The sequence below is a fragment of the Glossina fuscipes genome, unplaced genomic scaffold, assembly GCF_014805625.2.
Source record: "Glossina fuscipes isolate IAEA_lab_2018 unplaced genomic scaffold, Yale_Gfus_2 3, whole genome shotgun sequence".
Lineage (NCBI taxonomy): Eukaryota > Metazoa > Arthropoda > Insecta > Diptera > Glossinidae > Glossina > Glossina fuscipes.
Window position 1 is genome coordinate 614,689 of NW_023998417.1, and position 26,682 is coordinate 641,370.

The window sequence follows — 26,682 nt, forward strand, 5'->3', positions numbered from 1 at the left end:
AAAAAAAAAAAAAAAAAAGAAACGTAAGCTTTATTCATTATTTATTTTTATTATAATTTTTTTTTTTTTTAATTAGCTACAAGTGAACATTATGGCAAATGACGTTTTTTATATGTATTTAAAAAAAAAAAAACGAAAAAAAAAGTCATATAATTACTATTTATTAGATATGACAAAGTCCACTGTATGTGTTTGTCTGCATGTTGCATGTTACAAAGTTTTCAACTCTCACTCAAATAAGCTAAACTCTATTTTCTACATGATTTTTTTCTTGTTTTTAATTTTTATTTATTTATTTTTTTTTTTTTTCATTTTTTACATTTTATTTTATGCTTTACTATGCAGCACTATCTCAAGTCTGTCCTATTCCTCACCTATTTTTCTCTTCTTTTTTTTTTTTTTCTTTCATACATATTAGATTTTTTTCTTTTCTTTTATTTTTATTTTTATATTTATTTTTTCATTTTTTTTATCTTAGTTAAAATACATCATTATTTCCAATTTTAAAGAATTTTTATATCAATTTTATTTATTTCTTTATTAATTATTTGTTTTTGTTTTCAACATTCATAAAAAACATCAATCGAATCAAGTAACTTTTACACTTACTTCCTAAGCGTGTTTAAAAACGTAAAGCTTCTATCATTCAAAAATTCAAAATTTTTACTCTTTGTTTTTTTTTTTTGTTTTTTTTTTTTACCTCTTCAAGTTTTTAACTCATACAATGAGTAGTAGAGATTCAATGATAAAAAAAAAAAAAAAATGAAATGAACGAGAAAAAATCAATATATAACTTAATTAATAATAAAAAAATAATAAGTGCCTCCATTGAAATACGATTTCGCATAATATACTTTTTCATTTTATTTAAAAATTAAAATTTTTTTTTTTTTTTTTTTTTTTTTTTTTTTTTTTTTTTTTTTTTTGATTTGTTTATTTATTACATATCATAACCACAAAATGAATTGGCGACGAAAATTTTCTAAAATTTAGCAACAAAACTAAAAAAAATATATATTACAAAATTTAAGTACATATACCGATATTTTCATATTTCAATTATTATTTTTAATTTCTTTAATTTAGCATCACTAACTTTTTATAAAAATTCGAAGAAAGCAAAAAAAAAAAAAGAGTTTTGAGAGAGAAAATATAGGGGAAAAAAGCGAATTCCATAGAAAATTCCTCTTTTCTTTCAGTAAAAGAGTCCTCGCATTTGAATGCTAGATACTCTCACATCTGTATGTCTCTCGCTCCTTAAAACCTTAATCCATATTATAATGGCAAAAGTGTTTTATACGTTCAATTCCAGAAATGTAGCGCAGGACTGATTATCCTCGAATGAAAAGAAAAGGTTCTACTAAGTTTGGACGGATGTGTGCAACTTGATTAGGTCTCGAAGTTTTGAGGTAGACTCAGCTTTCATAATACCGATCAGAGTCTGAATCGAGTTAAGCTTGTCTGTCCATCTGCCTGTTTTGTTTTCTTGTTTTCGACCTGCAGGTCGTAAATTTTTGATGAAAGTTCAACCCAATATTCAGCAATATTGAAAATGGTCCATATCCGATTTCCGTTTCGACTTCACTTCCCATATAAGGACTTTTTTATGAAAAGCCATTACGTGAGTAACTGTAGGGAGACGCAGGGTATTTCATAGTCGGCCGTGGCCCACTATAGTGTTTTAACTGTTTTAGCTTAAGACTCTAAGCAAACTGATATAACTGCTAGATATTATATCGCGATCGCTTCCCCCAGCTAAGCTGTCGTTTTACTCTCTATAGATTGCAAATGGTTTTACCAAGCTCCATTGACCAGGATTATACGGAACTAGTATTATAATTTATCCGGTATCTAATCGCAAGCTATTGATAACACCGAATACGTAGCGAATTCCTTCTTATAGATGAAAATTCAGCTGGGACAGCAAATTTTCATATATCCAAATATGATCGATTTGTGGAATTTAAATAATAGCATGCCTCTACAACCTTTATCTGCGCATAGTGGGCTTTAGGTTGAACACTTTTTGTGTTTACAAACTAGTGTAGCCTTATCAAGTGGCAATTATACCGGAGCTTTCGGTTCATTACGAATTTCCAATCATGCAAACGAATGACTTATGAAAGCAAAATTAAAATTAAAATCTCGGGGAATTCAATTTAAATAGATGCTAGACATGTAGAATCGTAGTTCAGTAAGAGATCGTAAGTCATTGAAGTTGTTCAAGGACCTGAATATAAAAAGTCCATATTTTCGCTTAGTTAAAAGTCGCTGAAGCTGTGCAAGAGTATATGTAGATAGGAAGCAGTTCAAACTCAGTGTCAAACGTTGCATCAAATATAAGATCCTAGGTCTGTTTGTAATTCTCTCTAGTCTAGTAGGCCAAATTGAACCGATTACGGAAATGGTAAAAACTTTTACAAGTTTTGAGGAATAACGTAATTACTTATGTAATGTAATTAATGTGGCCTTAGTTTACACATTCACTGCCAACTACAGGATACCTATTTCGTAGAGTTTTTATTTTGGAAAATTTCATTTTTTTTTTTTTTTTTTTTTTTCTTAATAAAATCTTCGAACCCAGAGCCTGGCAGTGCAAAGTTTAAGCGAACGACTTGCGAGTTTTCCTACATTTACTATGATGGGATAATGGTTATATAAAATTGAACTCAAAATCTTTATAGTTTTCTCACTTAGCATGTATTGTAGTCTCTAATCCATATTTCTTTCCCGATTGGCGTATGGGTCATTAAAGAATCCTACTTTAAGCTCTTAAAATGTTCTCCAAGGAATTAACTTTAGCAAGCATTGTCGAACTTAATTCACTAAAGCCTCTTTCTGTTACTATGTACCATATAACATTATGACTGAAGACGAATATATTTTTTTTTTTTTTTTAACATATTAGTGAACATTGATTGCTTCCTAAATAACTTTTCCTAGCGTTCAAATTAAATATAATTAATTGGCGAATAACAATACCAATAAAAACAAGAACAACAACAAAAACAACAACAAAAACCAACACATAATAATCATTATTAATTTCATTAAAAAAAAAACAACTTTAGTACTATTATTTTCACTGTACTGTTTTTGTCTTTAATGTTGCAACTTATTAAATAATAATTTATTTGAATAAAAAAAAATTAAAGCCAAAAAATGTTAATTGAAAAAATATAAATGTGACGTTTTCCTAATTTTTATATTTGTGGATCTATTATCAACTAACGTTAGGTGCCGTGTGGAGTTGAAAACAAAGTTTGAATAAAATAATAATAATAATAATAATAATAAATTAACTTAATAACTAATAACGAAAAGTAGATAAATGGCGATATTTACCAAATGCTAAAGAATAATAACTATTTTTTTTTTTCATATTTTCCTTTTCTCTTTACTTACTTTTACTTTGATTACTAACTTTTGTGTACTTGATTTTTTCAATTTTCTGATTTTTATATATATATATATACATATATATATACTTTCTATTTTTTTAACAAATTTTCAAACTTTTTTTTGTTTTATTTTTTCAAATTTTATCATCAATAAAAAAGCATACAAAAGTCGCACTAAGTAATTATTATAATTTAAATGTTTTTTATCAAAATATTTTCGAAACATTTTTTTATTTATTATATGTAATATTTCGTATAAATGGTGTCTTTTCATGGCTATCATGAACAACAATTTTCTGAATAATGCATTCGCTTTAGGGTGAATCTGAACTGGGCCTTTTGCCCCATTCTCCATCCAAAGGAAATACAGAGCTTATAAAAAAAAGGAAGAAAAAAAAAAATGCTATTTGCCTTCGGATTGAATTATGCATACCCACCACTTTTTAAGCAAACGCATATATATATATATGAAAATCGGTAATTTGCAAGATAATCTATAGACCGCGAATCGGTTTCTCTTTTGCATTGAATTTTGTTTTTTATTTGAAATCCCCATAAGAGCCGTAAAGTGTAAACATAAATAGAAAAACCAAAAAAAATTTTAAATTTTCATTTTTTTCCTCAATTTTTAATAATCTTAAGGGTGTTTTTAGGCGGATTGTACTTATACTTGGTGTAAATTTAATCTGTAGATTGAAACACTAAACTTGTATGTGCTAACCTAAAGACTTCTATTTCAATTTTTTATCACCCCTGAGAGTTTTGATAATAGAAGGACGGACAGACATACTTTTAACCGCTTCAGAATCTTATATATATATATCTGTATATACATATTTTATGGAATCTTTTAGTGCATTTTTAAGTTATAAAGAACTAATAAACCATTGGTGGTGGGTATGAAAACAACAAAGAAAGAAGTTTTATTTTTAATCAATTACCTAAAGTAAAGTAAAGTAAATATTATCACTAATAAAGAAAAAATCGCAAATGAAAATAAAAAGAAAATAATAAATTAATTAAATCGTAAAATTGTTGCAACATTGAATTTGACAAAAAAAAAAGAAAAAAAGCACACACCAACCAACCATATGAACAACACAAAAAGAAAAACCCAATACAAGTCCCATTTGATTGCAGCCGATGAAATGCAAAAGAATCATTTAATATTTATTAAAGAAAATCAAAAAAAAAGAAGAGAAGAGAAAAAAAAATATTGTAAAAAAAAAAAAACGCTATATGAATAATACGACACTTTACCCATAGTTCAATTCAGTTTAAGTTATTTGTTTATTTATTTATTTGTTTTTTTTTTTTTAATTTATTTTGTTATATATTTATTATATATGATTTTAGCTGAAATATATCACCCTTTTACAATCCTAGCAATTACTTTACATTTATTAATTTTTTTTTTTTTTTTTTTTTTTTTTGTTTCATGTAGAAATATTCTTTTTCAAATCTAATAATAATTTCCTGGCTTTAAGTTTAAGTTAATATATATTTATTTATTTTTTTTTTTTTTGTTTTTTTTATTGCAAGAAATTTGTTTTGTTAAAATTATGTTAAGACCTGGCATTTTCTTCAGCCTATTATAATGCAAAATCCACGATCACTTATTCCCATATGACCCCCGCGCCCCCTCCCCCTCGCCCACCCTTTATCACCAAACTAAGTTGAAATGCGTTCAAACTTTGATTTTGTTCCAAGTTTTTTGTATTATTTTTCAAATATTTTACAATTTTTTTAGTTTTACTAGAGAAATCATACACAAACTAGTTGACTTTAATGCCTATACTTATTAAATTATATATATATTTTACCCTGTGTTAATGAAAATGCTAAACTACATACACATATTTAAATATTTTAAAAACGAAAAAAAAAACCTATAAATATTATATACCTACATACACACTCTTACCTATATGTATATACCTATATATATATATATATATATATATATATATATGTATGTATGCCCATATAGTCTTATATATGCATATAATTACATGAATATATATATATATATATATATATATGTGTATATATATATGTGTATATATATATATGTGTATATATATATAATGAACCATGGTAGTTGACTGTTATTAATATTATTTATCAATTTTGCATAACCAAATACTTAACATAGTTGCATACATTTTGTTTCCTGATTAAAATCCCCTTTTTAATCTATCGAAGAAAACAAAATTTTCCGATAGAAAGTAAAAAAAAAAACAAAAAATCAAAAAAATTAAAATAAAAATAAAAAACAAAAAACAAAAAAAAAAAAAACAACAAACAAAATTGGCAAAATTGGTTTACTCATGTTCCCGTTTAGAGATATCAGATTGGATCCTCTTTCTTTTACTTATTCATTCAGTTTACCAAAACGCTTACCTTAGTAAATATCTCTTATTTACCCACGAAAACGAAAAATACAATAGAAACAGAACAATAGTTTTTTTTAAAATCTGTTTTTTTTTTTTTTTGGTTCGGATAATAACACAAGAATCTGCATAATGCCCAAATGTTTACAGGTGTAGTTGTTGGTGATGGTGGTTGTGGTGGTGGTAATGAGATACAACATAGCACTGAAGACTTAAAAGTAGATATTCAAGACAATAAGGAATTAAGGGATGAAAATCATCATACGCTTAACGAAGTACACGGAAGACGTCCCATACCAGCGTATACAGATTCCGAAATGGATGATGATGCTGAGAATGAAGAGATGATTGTTGATGATAATTATAATTGCGAATACAAGTGCAAAGAATTGAATTTGACAAAAATTCATTGCCATCAACGTGTATTATATCATCATCAGCGTGCAACGGAAGCGGAAGAATTGGCACAGCAGCAGCAGCAGCAGCAACGGCCAGCTCATATGGGATCGTTGCATCATGAAGAGCACGTAGTCGCTGCACCACAAAGTGTTATAAATCTTGGACGCGGTGGTACTTCATCTATGGATAGCTTATGTGCGGCCGAAGCAACAGCGACGGCCGCTGATCTCTCGCCTTCATCCGCACTAAATTCTACATCAGCAGCAGCGGCAGCAGCTCTTCAACATCAGCAGCAGCAGTTATACGCATTGCAACATCATCACCATCACCATCACGGCCCACAAACGCAACATCTTCATCATCAGCATCAGCAACATGCCGATCAACATGCTGCCGGCTATCATCATGGCCACCATCAATCGCATCACCATCACGCCTACAATACAACAGCTTCAAGTTCATCGACAGTTCTACAAGTAGCCCATGATAATGAACATTTAACTTCTTCAGCATCGTCAACGACCACCTCTTCATCGTCGGCAAATACTTCTGCTGCTGTGGCAGCAGCCGCAGCAGCTGCAGCCGCCAATAGAAGGGATCATAATATAGATTATTCCTCCCTATTCGTACAACTTTCCGGTACCCTTCCCACTTTATATCGCTGTGTTAGTTGTAATAAAATCGTATCGAATCGTTGGCATCACGCCAACATACATCGGCCTCAGAGTCATGAGTGTCCTGTCTGCGGACAAAAATTTACGCGTCGAGATAACATGAAAGCCCATTGTAAAATTAAACATGCCGATATAAAGGATCGTTTCTTCAGCCATTATGTACATATGTGATCAACTAAAGCATTATTAACAATTTAAAATAATAATAATAATAATAATAATAATGATAGTAAAAAAAGAAAACCATTCACTCACACCCCACACTCTTACAGACTAATTAAAATCTCTTTGAAATAGAAGGACACAAAAAAATAATAATAAAAAAAAAAAAAACCATTTATACACATAAAACTAATCAAAGGAAAACCATTCTTAAAACACATTTTTCTTCAACATCTCTTCTTAAACCGTAGTTAACTTAATGCAAATATATAACAATAACTCCTTTAATCTTGTAACAAACTCAACAGCAAAACTCTCGTAAAAAGCGTCATAATTTGTAAAAAAAAAAACAGAAAGAAACAAAAAAAAAAATTTATAAAATAATTAAAATAAAAAAAAAAAAAAAATAAGACCTCCAATGTACGCGCATTAAAATCAAATTCTAACATAATTTTAACAAAACAAAAGTATTATATATTTATTTAAAAGGAAAACAACAACAACAAAAACAATAATAATAATGACGATGCCACAAAATGCATAAAATGATTTCAGTAGACTATAGATTATAATATTACAAAAAAAAAAAAAAAAAAAGAAAAAAGAAATTTAAAAAAATTTTAAAGCCAAAAGAAGAAAAAGAAAAACTAACAAAAAAAAAAAAAAAAAAAAAAAAAAACCTTGACAAATTTAGTTTTCAGTTACTTGGATGATACATAGTAGTATTTATTTATGGCCTAAGTAAAAGCTTGCCTGACTTGTCTCAGGCTGTCGCTCTAACCAAATCTCTCTAATCTCTTAACTTTTATGTAGTATTTTAATTTTATTCACATTTTTAAAGAATATTTTATTGGAAAAACATACAACAACAACAACAAAAACACACACACACACACACACACAATTCAATGAATTTACTTTAAAAGTATTAAACTAGCAATTCCAGTTTAGATTATGTTAACATGTCTAGTAGTTAAATTAACGAAAATTTTTTCTGCCATATGTTACATATATATTTTTTAGCAAAATCTTTAAACATTTCTTCTTCTTTTTTTTTTTTTTTTTTTTCATAGTTTATGTTATTAATTGTTAAAAATATTTAGAAAGATATTCTGAAATGAGACCAAAGAATAATTTTATCAATTAATTTGTTTTTTTTTTTTTGTGTTTTTTTTTTTTTTTTTATTTATATATATATATAAGAAAATAGGTTCTTATGTTGTTTATATGTAATCAAATGGGACGTTTTTAAATTTTTTTTAATTAAATTGTTTTATTATTTATTTAGTTTTTTTTTTTTTTTTTTTTTTTTTGCGCGCGCTTTTTCCTTACGAAGAAAACAAAAACAAAAAGAAAGAAGCAAACACATATGTTGCTCTTTTTTAAAAATGCAAGAAGAATGAAAAGAAAAACGAAAATGGACGAAAGATTACGTTTGCCAAAAGCGAATCTCCTATGCTCCCATCAACTCGAGACTTTTTTTGCAAAATTTGTCGTCAGACGATCAAGTAATCTTTTTTCTTGTTTCTGCCGTAGAGAAGACAACTGCATCAAAGAAGTTTTATAAGAGTAATACTTTTTAAAATTTGAAAAAAAAAGAACACAAAGTAAATTATGATGTGGCAGTTACGTTCTTTATGGCTTTGTACATACTGACGTACGCGATGACTTCAATTTCTCCAACTAATCTGTTCAAGATTAGTAGTGTTATGTTTGCGGGGAATTTTCGCAAGCTTGCAGTTTGTCAGCGTAGGTCTGCACTTTAATGTGGCACCAAAGAAATTTTACGGACCGTGACGATCCATTCAAAAACAGAGAAACGGCGATGGCCGACTTAATTCTCTGCGTTGGACAAACAATGACCGTCCACAGCTGAGCTGCCACTTTGGTAAAATTTCCTAATAGTTTTTAAATGTTTCAAAATCGCGGCTCGCTCGCACTCTCTAAATTGCATTAGATATTTTCACACTTACAAACGTCAAATAAAAAATATATTTAAAATTGGACCTTAATGAAGTAACCGTCATAAGGTGGGGTTTTCGAACTTTTAAGAATAAGTATATAAACAAACAGATAAATCAACCGACAGAGGTCTTTCTAATCTTTAATGTGTAATAAATCCGGAACGGAAGAACGCAAAATGTATTACATAAAAGAGTTTGTGACCCTGACTACAAATTAAAATGTATCTAATAGCAACGCTTTCAACAACTCAATGTTTAAGCATTATTCGTGCAAATGTCTCTGAACACATTGCCATAAAGGCTTAACTTTACAGTGACCGATGACGCATGGAGTTTAGAGACCCGACGATAATTCGTCGCCGAGTGCCAGGTGAAGACGCGCGTAAAGACATTATACTCCTCTTTGCCAAGAGCGACACAAATATAAACCTTGCCTTTGCCTTTCTTAGAGTCCAGTATATGTTCGCAATGCAACATCGAATCAGTTTGCAATGGAATATTATTTCAAATTTTCCTATGTCAATTCAAATAGAAAATAATGCAAAATATACCCTGAGTCCGAGCTTTCGAGTCCCTATTAACTAGACTGTTAGTCAAGGGATTAAGTGTTAAAAATCCTCTATCTATATATATATATATATATATATATATAATTTCTGTCCTTCGATGATGGGTGCAATTAAATGAAAATTATTTCAAGAATTGGTGCATTAAAAAAAAAAAAAAAAAAAAAAAGAAGAAAATAAATAAATTAATTAAGTAAATAAAGAAATAAGGCTTAAATGAACTTGGGTACTTAAATAAAAGCGAAAGAGAGTGTGCATGTGTATTTAAATTGAAAGCAGGTTTGTTGTAAACGACTACACTAATCCTTAAACTTGCTTTCTTTTAATACAAAAAAAAATAAAAAAAATAATAATCAAAGTAAAAGCAAATAGGAAAAATGATTTAAATGAACTTGTGTGTACTTAATTACACGAACAAAAACATTGAAATCAGGTTTCTATACGGCAACTGCAAGTGAACCGTAGATAGCCATGGCAACAGTTGTGAATACAATGAAATAAAATTATTGAAAGGAGAACTTTGCTAAATGAAAGTTTGAAAAAAAAAAAAAAAATTATAATAATATTAATTTTAATAAAATCGCAAAGAAGAAAAAAAGGAGAAAAAAGAAAAAAACTCATTCTATACACACCAATACAATGAATCATATGTAAGTACAAACGATTACTTGAAAACGGCAAAGGCAAAATTTTATTGGCGGGTGTTTTAAGAAAAACTTATTAATTATTATTAGCCATCACACTTATTTAACTATCAAAAGCTGAAGTTAAATAAAAAATGTTTATAATAATTAGACGAAACACTTTTCGTTGCAGCAACATGTTTCATGTATCAAGAACGGTGCGAAAGCATTTTTTGAGAAATTCTATAAAAATATATTAAATGTATATATATATATATATATATATGTGTGTCAATTTATGTGTATGTCAATTTAAAATTATATATATATATATACATATATATATATATATATATATATATATATATATATTTAATATATTTTATGTTTTCAACGAATTTGCCAAAAATGTTGAGGTCGAACATGTGTGTTGTTGCAAATCAAAATGTTTCGCTTTATTATTGTATATATTTTCGCCAAAAATTTATTATTCTAAGTGTTCGATTGTCTGAGCGCTCTCAATAAATGCCGTTTTTCTGCGCGTTCTTTAAACATAAACGAGTTGCAAATGCTATCTCTTATTCTCTTGTCAATCTAATTAAATGAAGTGTTGTCAACTCTGCGTGTTAAAAGGAAAACATATTATAAATTAATTTGATAGAAAAAATTTTTTTTTAATTTTTTTTTTTTTTTTTTTTTTGTTAATGGAATTATTTTGATATTCATTTGTGCTTTAATTAATAATAGTAACAAAAATAAAACAAAAATAAAAAATAATAATTAAATAAATTACAAAGCAAAATAAGCCCAGCCTATTCAAAAATACAATTTTTGGAAACTTCTACTAAAAATATACATTAGGGAAGCTAAACAAAGTTAAGCGAAATATGATATAACTGTTAGAAGAAAAATTTCAAAAACAATCATAAAAACATTAATAATATATATAAATATAAATAAAAAAGATTCTTTATTACATATTTATAATAATCCAAAAAAAAATAAAAATGAAAACAAAAAAAGCCAATTATTAATAAACAAATCACAAAAAAAGTACATAAAATCAAATTACTTTAAAATTAATTAAAAATAAAACTTCTTCTTAAAAAAAAAAAACAAAAAAAAAAAAAAGACAAACAAAAGAAAATGATGTTTTTTTCTCAAATCTTATACTGTATATAACCTATTGCAAAACTGTAAGGTCTAACGGGATTGATTATTTTTTGAAAGTCTTGTGCTCTTTATGGGAAGGTAACTATGTTGATAATTTAATAGAAGTCATTCAAAGAGATCTTCTTAATATAGATTTTCGAACAAATAGTTATATGCTCACCATTGATAGGTATATTTCAAGCTTTCGATTCGAATTCGGTGTAGTTCCATCCAGTCATAGGTAATTCTCTGAAATGAAATACGAAAATTTAATGCTTACATTCTTTTGAAGACAAAGTAAAACATATATATATATAAAATTGAAAATTTCTTAAACACAACTTCGCCAATGTAACGTTGAGAGGAAAAGTACTTAAAAACTTGGTATAAAATTATCACCGATCGGACATTTGGCTAGGAAATTTTTCATAACCTTTGCAAGGTCTTGGCCTGATATGATACATATGTAATTTTTGAGTTACAAGTCCAAATATGTAGATGAAAATCCTTCGCAGGAAAGAAAAGGAAATTTTTAAGGTTTATATTGTACTTTATCGACAGTGCAGCATCTTTAATTAATGTTAATGCATTAATTAATATTAGTTACGATAGTTGAAGTTGTTGACGTTTAGCAAAAAAAAAAAAAAAAAAAGAAAAAAGTTTTATGAAACAACTGTCACAAATTCTAGTAGCCTTTGGCCAGCTAAAAAAGAAACTAATCATGGAAAAATTTTTTTTTAATATCTTCATCATTTTTACTTAACAGCATCCTTCAGTTATATAAGTTAAAATATTTGTAACTTTTCTTTAACATATTTTTTTATGTTCTTTCTTTCGTTTATTATAATAATACTGAATAAATATTTAAAAATTTTTATGATATTTTTTTTTTTTTTTTAATTTGTCTTAAAAAAGGTGAAGTCTGATTAAAATAGAAAAAATGTAACAAAAATAAGATATTTTTGCTTACAATGAATTAAAATGGCGTTATTTTTTTTTTTTTTTTTTTTGTGATTTTCTACCTTAGCAATATCTCAACAGTCTCTCTGTAAGGATCAAAGCTCTCTTCAATAAAAAAAAAAAACAAGAAAAATCTTTACGAAAATTCTCTCTCGCTCTCTTTAAAACAATTTACCTTTAAAATAAAATATTAATAAAACGGTAAGTTTTAAAATTATTAACTATAAATGTTTCAGTGTAAATCGATGTTAAGTATTTTATATATTTATTTATACCACTTTATACTGTTTACATATTTTTTTTTTTATTTTCCTATTTATAATTTAAAGAGAAAATTCAAAATTTGAACTTTTTTTTTTTTTTTTCTTTGATTCAATAAAATTACAGGAATTGGCCGAAAAATTCGAAAATATTGTGTTGTTATATTATAAATAATTTTTTTTTTTTTTTATGTTGAAATTAACAAAAAAGAAAAGTCTCCCAAATAATTTTTATTAAAACAGATAGGAGGGGTGTTGAAAATATGTTCAATGTTAATTTTTCAATTATTTTTTAAAATAGTTATATTTTTTTTCCGGTAACCCATCTTTGTTTTTGTTTTCTCTACTGAGCTACCAATTTTGTTTTATGTAATCTTGACTTATATATCCCATTTATTATTAAAACATTTCACATTCTTTCCACCCTTCGTTCTCTATCTTTCTGTCTCTGTCTCTTAAAATGAATAACAATTGATTGTATAATCTATGTGTGTGTGTGATCAACACAAAAAAATGTTCAATTATTATTTCCCAAACAATTTTCTCCATACACTACCACTGTTACTACTACTATTGCTGCTACTACCACTACTACTACCATTACTACTACCATTCCTACTAAAAGATGTTAGGTAACCAATAAGATTTTTGCCGTTTTTCCTATAATGTTTGGCCATTTCCAGTTTTGTCGGAATTATTTTTGTTAGGCCGCGTACATAACAAATCATTTAACAAGACCGAAGCGATTGAAAAAATTTGATATTGCATAATTAACGTTCTTTTTCAATAATAGTTTACATTTCTTCACCAGCAGTACAGTATTTCCCATAATGTCCTATGTGAATGCGCGGCCATCTGCAGTATCAGATGGCAGGTGCTTGGTCAACATTTCATAACGTCGAACAACGTATTGCGCTCCGAGCTTGCCGAGCCCAGAATTCTTGGTAGAATTCTTGAGAATCTTAAGGCCTCCGGCCTAGCAACATGGGCTAGTACAAGAGGTCTTTTTAGGTTACAGTATGGATTACCTATTTTATTACAATACAATAAAATATGAAGAAAATTTTTCCCAAAACATATTGAAAGCCAGGCAACAGCCAACTGCAATTAGTGCAACGAATGGTAGGGCGCAATTGCCTGATCGAGGCTAGAAACCTTTATGAATAATCCGTCAAAATCTTCTAATCATGTTTTGTCCCGCACTATCACCTTAGTGTACTACATGGAACTGCATTTAATGGTAATCAGCTAAACGCTGTTTATTTCCTAAACTGCATCGGTGTCTCTTTTAAATTTTCGATGTTCTGCAATCGTCGCGCTTATCTTACATATTTGCCCTTAAGAGAGTGTCGTTCTACTTGATTTGTGCTTTGACATAAAGTTGTTTTCTTAGATCTGAAATACATTTGATTGGAGACTGAACGTTGCAAAAACTGTAGCAATCGTTGCAATTGATATTTCTTGCCTTGGGCTATCTATCAAAGGGTCAGTTGCTGTTGCTCTGTGACTAAGCAATACATGGCATATCAGCGTAGCATATTTTCGCTCGCAATATCACGTTATTAAATCATTTGCTTGAACAATTTTCCCTCCATAGTTTTTTCTTCTCATGCTTCATCACTGTCAGCTAAAGTTTATGTCTATCAAAAGTGAGCGCACTCCAGTGATTTGTCGTTTTGTACAACAAACGCCACACAGCGCATACCAAACTTCCAAAATTAAATATCTTGCACTGAGCAATAATATCAACCACTTGGTATATGAAAAGTGAATGATTATTTAATCAAGCATTCTCGTCATCTTTAATGAATTTTTACTCTCACGGCAAATTTGTATTTAGTTACCTAATGTTCAAATTATTATTACATCTTATATCCTAAAAAATATTCTATAATTACATACACACACTACTATTACTAAATGTAATATTTCTTTTTTTTTTTTTTGTTTTTCAATTTCTCTTAATTCAAAGATCATAGTATAAAAAAAAAAAAAACTCCCCTCCCTCTACTTATGTGTTATTATCAAGAATTCTTTCCTCATTCTCTCCATTTTGCGGTAGCTAATAACATATAAATAACCAAAATGAAACCAAAAATTTTCTAGTATTAACACGAATTCATGTAAAAAGAATAAAAATATATAATAATAATAATAATAACAATAATAATAAAGAAACACAAACAAAATAATAATAATAATAAAAATAATAATAAATTAGTACTATCATGCATTTACATATGAATTGTTATTGGTTTGGTTTGGGTTGTTGACTACCATGAAATGATTTAATTAATTAATTAAATTCATTCGCATATACACACACATGCATACATAAATAAATACACACCATACTCGATAATTTTTCTATACATTCATATTTATTAAAAAAATCATAATAATAATAATAATAATAAACAAATAAATAAATTAATTAATTTTATATTAATATTGAAAAATAATATCAAAAATATTCGCAATTTTCTTAAGTTTAAGTTATGGCGTTGGTTATAAATGTTTAAATATTTTTTGTAAAAATCAAAAAACACAATCAATCGATCAATCAATCAATCAATCAATCAATCAAATTATTTTATTAATAATTCTAATCTAATTGTCAGTTTCTTTGTATATATATTTTTAATAATAATAATAATAATAATAATAAATAACTAATTTTTTCTTTAGCATTAAGAGAATATTTTTAATGATAATTTTTCTTTCTAATGTCAAAAATTAGTTATAACATATTCTCATAATTTCTCACAATTGGTTGACTTTTTCCAAAAAAACATTTAAAACAAATTCTCAGCATATTTCTACTATGAACTCTTTTTGGGTGTAACCAATCTTGTTGCGATTTTTTAACTATAATGAATTTTTTTTTTTTTTTTTTTTTACTTTTACCTTCAAACACTTGAAACACAAAAGTGAAGTGAAATGATATTTACCTTTAAAATGAATCTTTAATGCCCACCACCTAGTATTGAATATATAATATATTCATTATTCATATGAAAGATTTCACACATGCGTGCAGGCATGCAAAATCTGTATAAGAGAGTAAATGCTTGGAAAAATATTCAATTCTTGGCAAATCGAGAAATTCACATTGATTGTCTTTATATAGTTTTTACTCTCTGTTCATTTAATAATACCTTTGCCTGAATCTCTGACAACTCTGTTGGCAATGTATCGCTCAATCTTTATAGGGATGATAATAACGAGATTAATAGCGAAATGAATACTATATTGAATCATTTGCAAAGTTAGCTAAAGTCTATAGCATTGCAAGCAAACGAATTTGCCAGATGAAATGTCACAACTTAATCCTAGAAAGCTCCATCCCATGGCTTCCATACGATTTATTGGGAGAAGTATCAATGACTTGACATCAATAAATAAATCGACTCAATATCTCAAACTCATAAAGTATAATGCATGATCCATTCATTGCGAATATAGTTTAAGTCGATTTGTCCTCAATGCTTTTTTTCAAACAAAATATTATTCGTACGCATAAACTTGTGTCGAAATTTGAGTAAATTTCCGAAATAAAATTCGTAAAACAATTAATTCATTAAACCCGATCTCTATTAAAATCTCTCTTAGATCTTCATAGCAGAGATTGGATACCCAAAGTATACAGGGAATGCAAAAGAACTGCGAACCATGACTATGAAGTTAGCGTTGCCGAGTTTAAATGAAGCATACTTGTCACTTGCCCTTTTCCTGATCCTGAAGCATACTTGTCACTTACCCTTTTCCGACCGTTACCGCGTAACGCGTATAGGAAGACATCATCTGAGTTTTTGGCTATGTATAAAAAAAAAAAAATAAATTAAAATCCAAAAATTCATCCTTTCTTAATAAACGAGTCATGTATGTCTATTACCGTCCTTGATGCGATCGTCTAAGCGTAATGCAAAGGAAATGAAAAAATGATTTTGCTTTTAATACTTGTGGGTGGTGGTGGGCATCATAACACATAGTACATAGTGCCAGCAGACGAACGAAGCTTTTTCAATTGAATTTTATCGTCGGTTTTAAAGCATATCCGAACACATATAACATTAGAAATACGACCCAATTAAAAAATACAAAAAAAAAAAATTTAAATCCATTGGTGGATATGGAAAACAATCAATAAATAAATATATAAGAACTCTTGCTTAACCATAAGCGCTCAAAACGCTTTCGCTTAAACTCCTTTCTAGTCTCATAACTAATTCATATCGCAGCACCTTTTACGCTAAACTAAACTTAAAAGTTTAATAATACTTTTCGAGTTAAGGGGTTTTCGTCTTACGCTCTATTTATTTTTTTTTTTAAAAAAAAAAAAAAAAAAAAAAAAATCGGATTTAATTTTCAAATTCTTTACCGCTATAGGATAATTCTGTGTTTTTTTTTTTTTTTTACTAGACTTTACCTACACATATATACATCTGTTTAAGTGTACATTTTCTTAAGAATATTTCCATTTTTCAATTTTTAGGCTTAAAAGATTTTTTCTTTATTTTTATAAACATTTTTTTAATTTGTTTTTCTTGTAAATCACCAACAAAAACATTGTTTTTCTCTTCTTTTTTTTTTCTCTGTGCAAAAACAAATTACAAAAAAAAAAAAAACAAACACAAAAACGTAATTTAAAAAATAAAAAAAAACAAAAAACTAAAATATAAAAAAATCCAATTATAAATGTGTAACGTTTCTAAATAATTGATGGTTGGTCTCAAAAAAAAAAACAAAAACAAATGCTCGGTTGATTTTCTCGAGGACAGGATCTAAAGCATGGCATATGCGTTTAACATTTGAACGTTTGTCGGGCGGCTGTAATTTGCATCGTTGCAAGTTATGCGGCAAAGTAGTAACACATATACGCAATCATTATCATGTCCATTTTCCCGGACGTTTTGAATGCCCGTTATGCCGGGCAACTTATACGCGCAGCGATAATTTGCGTACGCATTGTAAATTCAAACATCCCATGTATAATCCGGATACAAGAAAATTTGAAAATCTTATGCCGTCCTCAGCCACGCAAGCGCCAACGCCTACGCAAATAGCAGCCGCGTCGCAGGCAATGGTGGCCGCGGCAGCGGTAGCTTTTAATGCGGCCCAAGCTCAACAGAAAGAGCAACAGCAACGTGAACATCATCAACAGCAAATGCAGCAACATGCTCACAATTTAACGCAACAAACACAGCATTTGTTGCATCAGCAAATGTTGCAACAGCAACAACAACAACAGCAACAGCAACAACAGCAAACGCCTCAAATGTTAAATAAAAGTGCAGTGCATCCCCAACAGCAATCGCACAATGCAAATGAATGATACGGACCATTTGCCAGTTGGAATTACAACAATGCATTAATGAATCCATATCTAACGCATACGCTACCAACTACATCATCATCATCATCATCATCAGTATCAGTATCAGCATCAGCGTCAACGGCAATGGCAATGGCAACGGCAACGAACCCATGGAATGTTGAACGGCAGCAACATATGGAAAAGCATAAATCACACCAACAACAACATCAACATCAATTAATCAGTAATAATGATGATGATACTGCGTTAACTCTATCGTCGTCGTCGTCGTCGTATCAATATTACGCATCAACTTGCTACGATAATCCCATATCGTCGCCAACATCGCCAGCGACCGCGACAGCAGTTAGAAAAACAAAAACTCAACATATTTTAGATTATTTCAATAGAAGTCAGTCTGGCTTAAATATAACTACGAGCAGACAGACGACATATCATTTGCCGCCGCATCATCAAGATCATCATCATCATCTTCATCATCATCATCATCATTCCCGATCATCGATACCTATATTCAATTTAATAGATAGCGATGATCAGGAAGAGTCCAATAACGATCTAAAGAGAACTGATCAATTAAATATTGAAGAGTATTTACAGCAAACCTCACCAGCGAATAATATACAGCAACAACATAATGATAAAAATCACGACGTTTTAGCTAATTAAAAGGGATTAAGCTAACGTTCGAAGTTGAAGTTAAAGTTTTTTTTTTTTTTTTTGTTTTTCATTTCATTTTTGTCGCATCAAATTTCAAAGTTTCAGTCATCATAAAGATGTCAATTAATTATGAAGGAAATTTTGAAAATAATGAAACGAGAATTCGAATAAAAATGCGAATATCAAAGCATAAAAGAAAAAAAAAAAAAAAAAAAAGAGTTGAAAACAATCGCACGTTTGATATGCGTAAAATTATGTTTAGCAAAAATAAGGTTTCACAAATTATCATTAACGATAGGGAAGGTTTCGTCTGATCCATAGCACAATTACAGATTTAAATATTGCATTGATTGCCAAATTAAACAACAACAAAAAAAAACAATAAAAAATAAAAATAATGAAAAAAAAAAAAACATAGAGGAAAGCGAAAGGAGAAAAAAACCTATTGAGATTTTCATCCAATATTGATTGCATTAATGCATTTATGCGAATAGCACATATTTGTTTTTTAATTGTTCAAAGAACAAAAATATATATCTAGAGATTCCATATAGTTTGCTATATGTATATTATGTGTAAAAAAAAAAAAAAAAAAAAAAAAGAAAAACAAAAAAATTAATTAAAAATAGCCCAAAAAAGGGCGGAAACGTAAAAAACATATATTAAAAATATTTATTATGATTAAGAATAGAATAAAATTTATACTGAAAGCTTAAAATGAATGCCGTGAAAGGAAATGTGGTGCATATATATATAAAAAAAAAAAAAAAAACAAGAAGAAGAAGAAGAAGAAAAAAATAGTATAGAAAAACCTTAATCTTTGACTTGCTGTGCAGTTAGCAAAAGTCCCGAATAAAAAACAAACCGCAGAAATGACATAACATGAAAACAAGCCACTGATCTTCCAACTATACGTTTAACTTTCAGACCTTTTCCCGTTCTCATTACTCAATTTTTACTTCTTACAGTCCCATGTAAATGTAGTAATGCCCACAAAAATGTAGTCAATTTAACATCTTAAGCCTTTCTTTGACATGCATGCATCATAAAACTCGTCGTAGGTGTACATAATATATGATTAGATGCAAATGGTTTTAAGTGCTATGCTTATGTAGTGGTTTTCCAAAAAATTTTTACAAATTTTTTTTATCTTTTTTATTAATTAATTTTAATCAACTAATCAAACGGCTACTATATGCATTTCAAGTTTTATTTTCAACGTGCAATAGACGCAAAGATGAACACAATCCGCAAAATGCCATTTATACCTAACCTTAAAAAAGAAAAGAAAATCGATTTTAGATTGAGCAAAAACATTTCCAACAAATTATTGATACTCACGTACTATATTAGCCCATGCAAATTGATAACGTATATAGATGTAACCGAACTATATCCGCCTCTTGGATAGAAATATTTTTGAAAAAATGCATAAAAATCGTTAAAGTCTTTTTCGAAATTTTTTGCATAAAACTGTGTCCAACACCCCTTATGCTGTCATCTTTTATTACATCGATTGATCGGGAAAGTGATTCTAAGTTTGTTTGTCCGTCTGTCCGTCTTGTTTTCTTGTATTTTCTTGTATCTGTTTGATTCGAGAACAAATGCTATTGACAATGGCTCGCATCGATCCGCTTTTTCGATCACTTCCCATATAACACCTTATTACAAAAAGTCGTTATATGAATAACTTTAGTAAACGAGCTATTTAATGGTTGGCCAGTAATGGTGGCCGTAATATTCTTACTTGTTTTTACTCAAATTCGCAAGCATAACAGACTTCTTTATAGTTATAACAGCATAGATAGTAGATCAACAATGCCCGAACTACCCCCTTGAAAACCAAAATTATTAATATCCTCCTTTTTGTTTATCAAATTTCCTAGAAAATGAAATCATGAAATGAACAAGCAAATTATATTCGCCTTACCAATAACTCCTATGTAGAGTCACAAGTTTTCAGTTATCGCAAGCATACTTGTAGGCGAGGCATGTCCTCTTTTTTACTTTTTTTAAACATATTTACTGAGCTTCGAATTAATAAATACACGGAGTACTAAGTTTCTAACCTTAACTTAAGCCTCCTGCCTTAGTTCATTAGTTATAACTGCTTATCGTCTGTATTGTAAGTTTGTTTTGGACATTTGGATCTGCTGCCTTCGATGTGGAATGCATGCGTTCATTTCAGGCTTAAGCATTGCCACTGAGAACCTTCTAACTAGCAGACCGTCACGCAATCGGACAATCGGATTCAGCATCCCATGGTTTTCAATATCGAGTGAAGTCGAAAGCTCCAAAAGCCAAAAATGCGTACTCTTTCTTACGATTTCTTATGCGTGCATCCGAATGTTACAAAGAAAGCTAGTAATCAAGATTATGATCACACTTTGCTTCTAGGTGTAAAAATACAAGAAAATGTTCTTATAAGCTCTTAAGTTAAGCTTAGGCTTGAGAGACGCCATCTTCACAACTAGTAAGCACTCGAGTTTTAATGCACGAAAATTTAACGCATTGCATACATGTACTCCCCTCAGCTAAGCACAATACTTCAATAGTTAATAAAAGGGAAAAGGATGTGGAAAATCCAAACATTTCAATCCATGTCTAAGTTATGTCATTTCTTAATTACTTGTGGTTTATTTCTCTTAAAAAAAAAAAACAAAAACAAAAAAAGTAATTCGTAGAAAAAAATGTTTATTATGTGTTCTTATTGAAAGTAAAATCAATTGAAACTAAAACTTTCTCTCTCTCTCTCTCTCTCTCTCTCTTTTTATTCTTCTTACTTCTATTAAGCTATTAATTAAATACTTACTCATATAAAAAGTAAATCTGTCTGAAAATACCCACCAAACAAACAAATTTACATCCATCCACCTAAAAAACGAAAAAAAAAAAAAATAATAAAAACAAAAATTAAAAAAAAAATTTATTATCCACGTATCGCAAAATATACTACACTCGATAACCTATTTCTGTGGAATGAATGAATGAAAAAAACGGAAAAGAAAATCGTTGAAAGTGATTTGTCTTCTACACGACTCCAGAAACTGAATTGTTAACTAATAACTTTTACTTATATGTTTATATATATACATATATATATATATATATATATGTATACTCTTTGTTACATTTATTTGCAGAAATAGGCCGATTGTTCAATTTTTATCTTTAATCGCGAAACATAATACACGCAAACAATAATCAAACATTAAATTTCAAACAAACATTGGCATGTCGTATAAATTCTTGGCGTTTAGTTTCTTTAGACTTAGACTCTATCAAATGTTACGGCTATAAACGATATAAGTAATTAGATATTTTCCCACATTTCTTTACAATTTCTTTTTATGCATTTTGTTGTATCGATGCGTGTGTTGAAGAGGCAAAGTAATTTGTATGAAGTAATTTTGCATATTCACTGATGATTCATGACAATTTTGACAATCAAATCCGAAGAAGAATGCTTCTCCCGGAGCTCTTCGAAGTTAGCTTTAAATGAAAGCAAATCCTGATCTTGGGGAGGGCATATTTGGAATGGACCGTCTTCATTTACGAAATATTTCTAATTTATTTCAAGATTTCATTCGATCGTTTTTTTATCTCCAGTGTCGCCCAATTGTTGACTGTAATGTTGAAGTGTCGGAAGTTGAACACGATGGGGGCTATGTTACTAGGTTTAGTAAGAATGACGATTCAATAATTCTCTTCGATTGAAAGTGAACAGAAGAGATTATCGTTACCTATGCGTAGTTGTCTTCCTAACTGATTCTTGGTCTATTTGAAAGTCAAATTACATAGCTTTTGAGAAAATTCTCATCTCTCGCGCTCATCTCAAAGTAAAAAAAAATGGAGATATAGATGTTTAAAAAATCAATTGCAAATAGTCTTTCACAAAATTAAAATTCAGTCTTCCACAAAAAAACTTTGACCATTTACCGTTTTAAACTTGGCCAATCAATTTCGTATTACTGCTACATATAGATCGATCGGTAACAGCAAATGTTATTTAGTTTACAACTTACACCTAACGATGATCTATCAGAACTTTGACCTTTTGCAATCTTTTTGACATTTTAAAATTGACGAAATCCGCCCGAGTGGCCGAGTAGGCAAAGAGTTTCGACTAGCAACTCCAATGGTCGTGGATTCAAATCTCGAGTGTTTTTAGTAAAGCCAAAAGCTTTAGATGCTAGTGCTTTAACACTTTAATCTTAGAATTTATTCTCTGGCTAAATTTATAATAATAATAATAATAAATAAAATTTAACGAAATTACTTCGTACAATGGCTTTGCTTATATCGCCTTTGATCCCAAGCTACAATGGGTAACCATTTCCGGGCGAAAAATATATTTTTGTATACTTTCGGTAATTTTTCCCAATTCCAATGAAAGGCCGATGGTTGGTTCATGATTTCAATAAACTTACTTATGAAAATTAAAACAAAAAAAAAAAAAAAAAAAAGGAAAAATAGTAAGAAAGTGAACAGAAAAATGAAAACGCCACGAATTTATAAAAGAACGCAATATCATGGATTTGATAAGAAATTCATAGGAAAAAAAAAGAACCATAACAAAAACTTTTCATTTTCAGCACAGATTAATTTTAATACAAAACAATAATTTCCCAATTGAAAATTTATAAAAAAAAAAAAAGAACAAATAATTTTATTATTGAACTTGAACTATACTCTCCTCATATTATTATATCTTACGAGATTTGATGTGTAAATAAATGTTAAAAAAAAAAAAAAAATAAAAAAAACGGTTGACACGTTTCTCCTATATCTCTAGTTGTCTCTCTCTACTATATAAATGTGTGTATTTAGAATATATGCCCAAAAAGAATGCAATTAATTTAAGTGTTATTATCATTGTCTTCTTCTGGATTTTATCATGCAATCATGCACAAACCAGCCAACAAAAGAAAATGAACAAAACAAACAAACAAACAAAAAGCAAAAAAAAGAACACAATTAATATCATATTAATATTATTTTTATACATTTTCTATTCATTTCTAACACGTATGAAACTTTTATTTTAGCGATTATTGTTTTTGTTTTGTTTTTTTTTTTTGTTTTTTTTCTACTAAAACCGACGTACAAAATAATTTTAATTAACTTTATAAAAAAACATATATCGATATACATATGTCTATTGAATTAGTGTATTTGTGTATGTGTTCGATGAAATAAGGATTTCTTTTGTTTCTTTGTCTTTCTCTCTCATTCTCTTTCCCACTCCGTCTCTCTCTCTCTCTCTCTCTCCCTCTCTGTCTCTCTGTCTCTCTGTCTCTCTGACTCCTTCTCTCCCATCTATCTATTTCTTCCTGCATGTTTACAGCTGAAAACAAAGACTTTTGTTTTGTTAAAGATCAGTTTATAATTAAAATTAATTAAGGTTTTTCCTTCGTTTTTAGTATTCATAATTCGTTTCTTTTCTTTTCTTTCTTAACTAAATCCGTTTCTTCCCTTTTTTTCATATATTATCATTAATCGCGTTTCACTATCGCGTTTACACTCGTTTCAAATTCGAATTATCAGTCCGTCATACATACATACATGCATATATATATATATATATATATACATATATATACATATATATACATATATATTCGATGAAAACCTCTCTCAAGTCAAGTCTTGGAGACTCAATTTTCGTCGTTTTAATTTTTCTTTGTGAATGGTATTTAATCGATAATTATTTATTATCAATAACCCAAAACTAACACAAAGATATTTGTTCAAGAATTTATATAAGAGAACTAGGAGGACCTTGTACACATACATATCCATCATCTCAAGCAATTTTGAATTAATTGTAAGCGTGTTAAAAGGATGATGAGGACAGTGTGTTTCCCACGCACTATCAGAAAGCCTTAATAGGGAATATTTGTGACAAATTGAAGGTTAACAGTAGTAGTCTGCGTTGTTGTTGAAAATATATTCAAATTTTTCATTTCTATTTTCGCTCCCTTTCATATTATATATTACTAGGCTCAGAGAGATTATCTGTCGGCAAATCGCTACCGTTTTCAAAATTAATGTGTGGGAAATTCAATTGAGAGTCTCCAGAGTAGAGTCTCTTATCGTAACATTAATTTAAATCTGTGCTCGCGGGTTCAAATCCCAGTTCGGTTTATTCATATTTGGTGGTAGCTTCAATGAGTGTTCATTCGGCAAAGGCCGATTGATGGGGCACACACACCCATCCACTACGCTCTGAACATTCGCTCCTCCTCTCCTAAGTCATTTCTTTTTGAGCCTTAACGTATCCCATCTATACGAAATATCCTTGAAATAATTTTTCATATTCAGAAAATAGAAAAAAAAAAGAGAGAGGTTAATAAGTTTTAATCGACTTAAAAAATCTTATCTCTGTTGAATATATCTAAGCATAAAAAATAAATTGACCAAATTAATGCTTTATCTTATGTAAGTACTTAGTTCATTGCAGGAACTATCCTAAACAGCTTTTAAACACGCTTACTATTAAAAAATCCTTAGGGTGTCCGCTTAATGACGCGAGAATTTAAGAGTCGCTACACGTTCACTTGCGTCAAAGTAAGTTGCGTGTTTGAAAGCTTTTTGCATCGGAGTACCCATAGAGAGTGTATGTATTTTTGATTAGCATAAATAACGGAATTGATTTAGTCATGTCTGTCCGTCTTTCGGTCTCTCGGATATTTCGTTTGCCTATCTATCTATCACCTCAGGATTTTATTCACAGAGAAAAAATCAAACATGGGCTTACCTTCGTTCTTATCTCTGTTGTTGGATTGCATTGAAAAATCTTCAAAGCTTTAAATTTGATTAAAAAATGTTCCCTTCAACGATCAACGAATTGAGTCTCTTCGGAATTTTCAAAAAAAAAAAAAAAAAAAAAAATAACATAAATAAGACAAAACAAGTAAATATAGTTTTTACTTAATTTAAAAAAACTTTTCTAAGGTGCTGATAAACTGTATACAATATATATATATACATATATATGTAAACAATATAAATTTGACGCGATGTGGAATTTCGTCTTATCCTGCGATAAAACATCGTTAGGAAACTAGTGGTGGTTATTACGAAATTCGGGTCAACTCGAATATAATTTCTGTCTTATTTTTTTTTTTTCTATTTATTTTTTTGTTTTCACATTTATCCCTGAATATACTACAGAACAGAAAGCGAATGGTGCTAAATCCAAATAAACTCCATCACACACATACACTGACATTATAACACATATACATGAATATGAAATTAATAAATAGTAACAATTTTTTTTTTTTTAACATTTATTAAGAATTATTTATTTATTTGTTAAAAAAAATATATATATATATTTATAAAAGATTAAAATGTAAACATAAACATCAGACTAATGATATAGATAGAGCAAGTGAGAATTATATACCAATACTACCGTATGTGCAATAATGACTAGTTTTTCTTTGAAAAAGAAAGAAAGAAAGAGAAAAAGTGAAAAAAAGATTTATAGTTAAAAGAATGAAAAATGAAAAAAACCTAAAATTATAATTTATTTTTTAAATAATTTATATTAAATCTAGAAAAAGAAAAACAATCCCAATCAAAAAAAATTTTTTTTTTTTTTTTTTTTTTGGTCAAAACCTCAAAAAGAAATAAAACAATCAAAAATCAAATCATATTTGTGCAATTATTATAGAGAGAAGCAAACATCTCTACAAACATTTAACATGCCAAACATTTGTCTTTACGATGATTACGACGTTAAGCGTTAAGCGTTCAGCCTAACGTTATTATCTTTAGAAAAAAAATGTCCTTAAAAAAAAATAAACTCACTTTTTTAAAGACTTTATACCTGAATCATTATTTATATGTATTTTTTTTTTTATTTATGTCTAGAATTTACCGAAAATTGAGAAAAAACAAAAATAAGAAAAGGAAAAGAAATTATTTGTAAATATTTTTCTACAGTTTGTGAATGAAAAAAAAAACAGTTTAACACATTTTTATTAATTTAAAATTTATATACATATATGTATATATATATATATATATATATATAATTAAAACTTTTACTAAAATTAATTTTCAATTATTATTTAATAATTTTAGATTTATTTATATGTAAATCAAAAAAAAAAAAAG

General features: G+C 28.7%; 1 protein-coding gene across 9 annotated transcripts in view; it reads left to right on the plus strand.

Moving 5' to 3' along the window:
- LOC119634971 (sex determination protein fruitless) overlaps nucleotides 1-26,682 on the plus strand; it is a 441,512-nt gene that overhangs the window by 410,925 nt on the left and 3,905 nt on the right. For 6 of the 9 annotated variants that reach the window (XM_038029437.1, XM_038029439.1, XM_038029441.1 and 3 more), the window contains one exon: nucleotides 5,945-7,366. The exons of 1 other annotated variant lie outside the window; for it this stretch is intronic. In XM_038029437.1, the coding sequence (XP_037885365.1) occupies nucleotides 5,945-7,038 (1,094 nt within the window). In that variant the 3' untranslated portion in view covers nucleotides 7,039-7,366. Of the gene's footprint in view, nucleotides 1-5,916; nucleotides 7,367-17,335; nucleotides 17,982-26,682 lie in introns of those variants that run through there. 2 more of the 9 variants (XM_038029445.1, XM_038029447.1) reach the window with 2 other exon arrangements.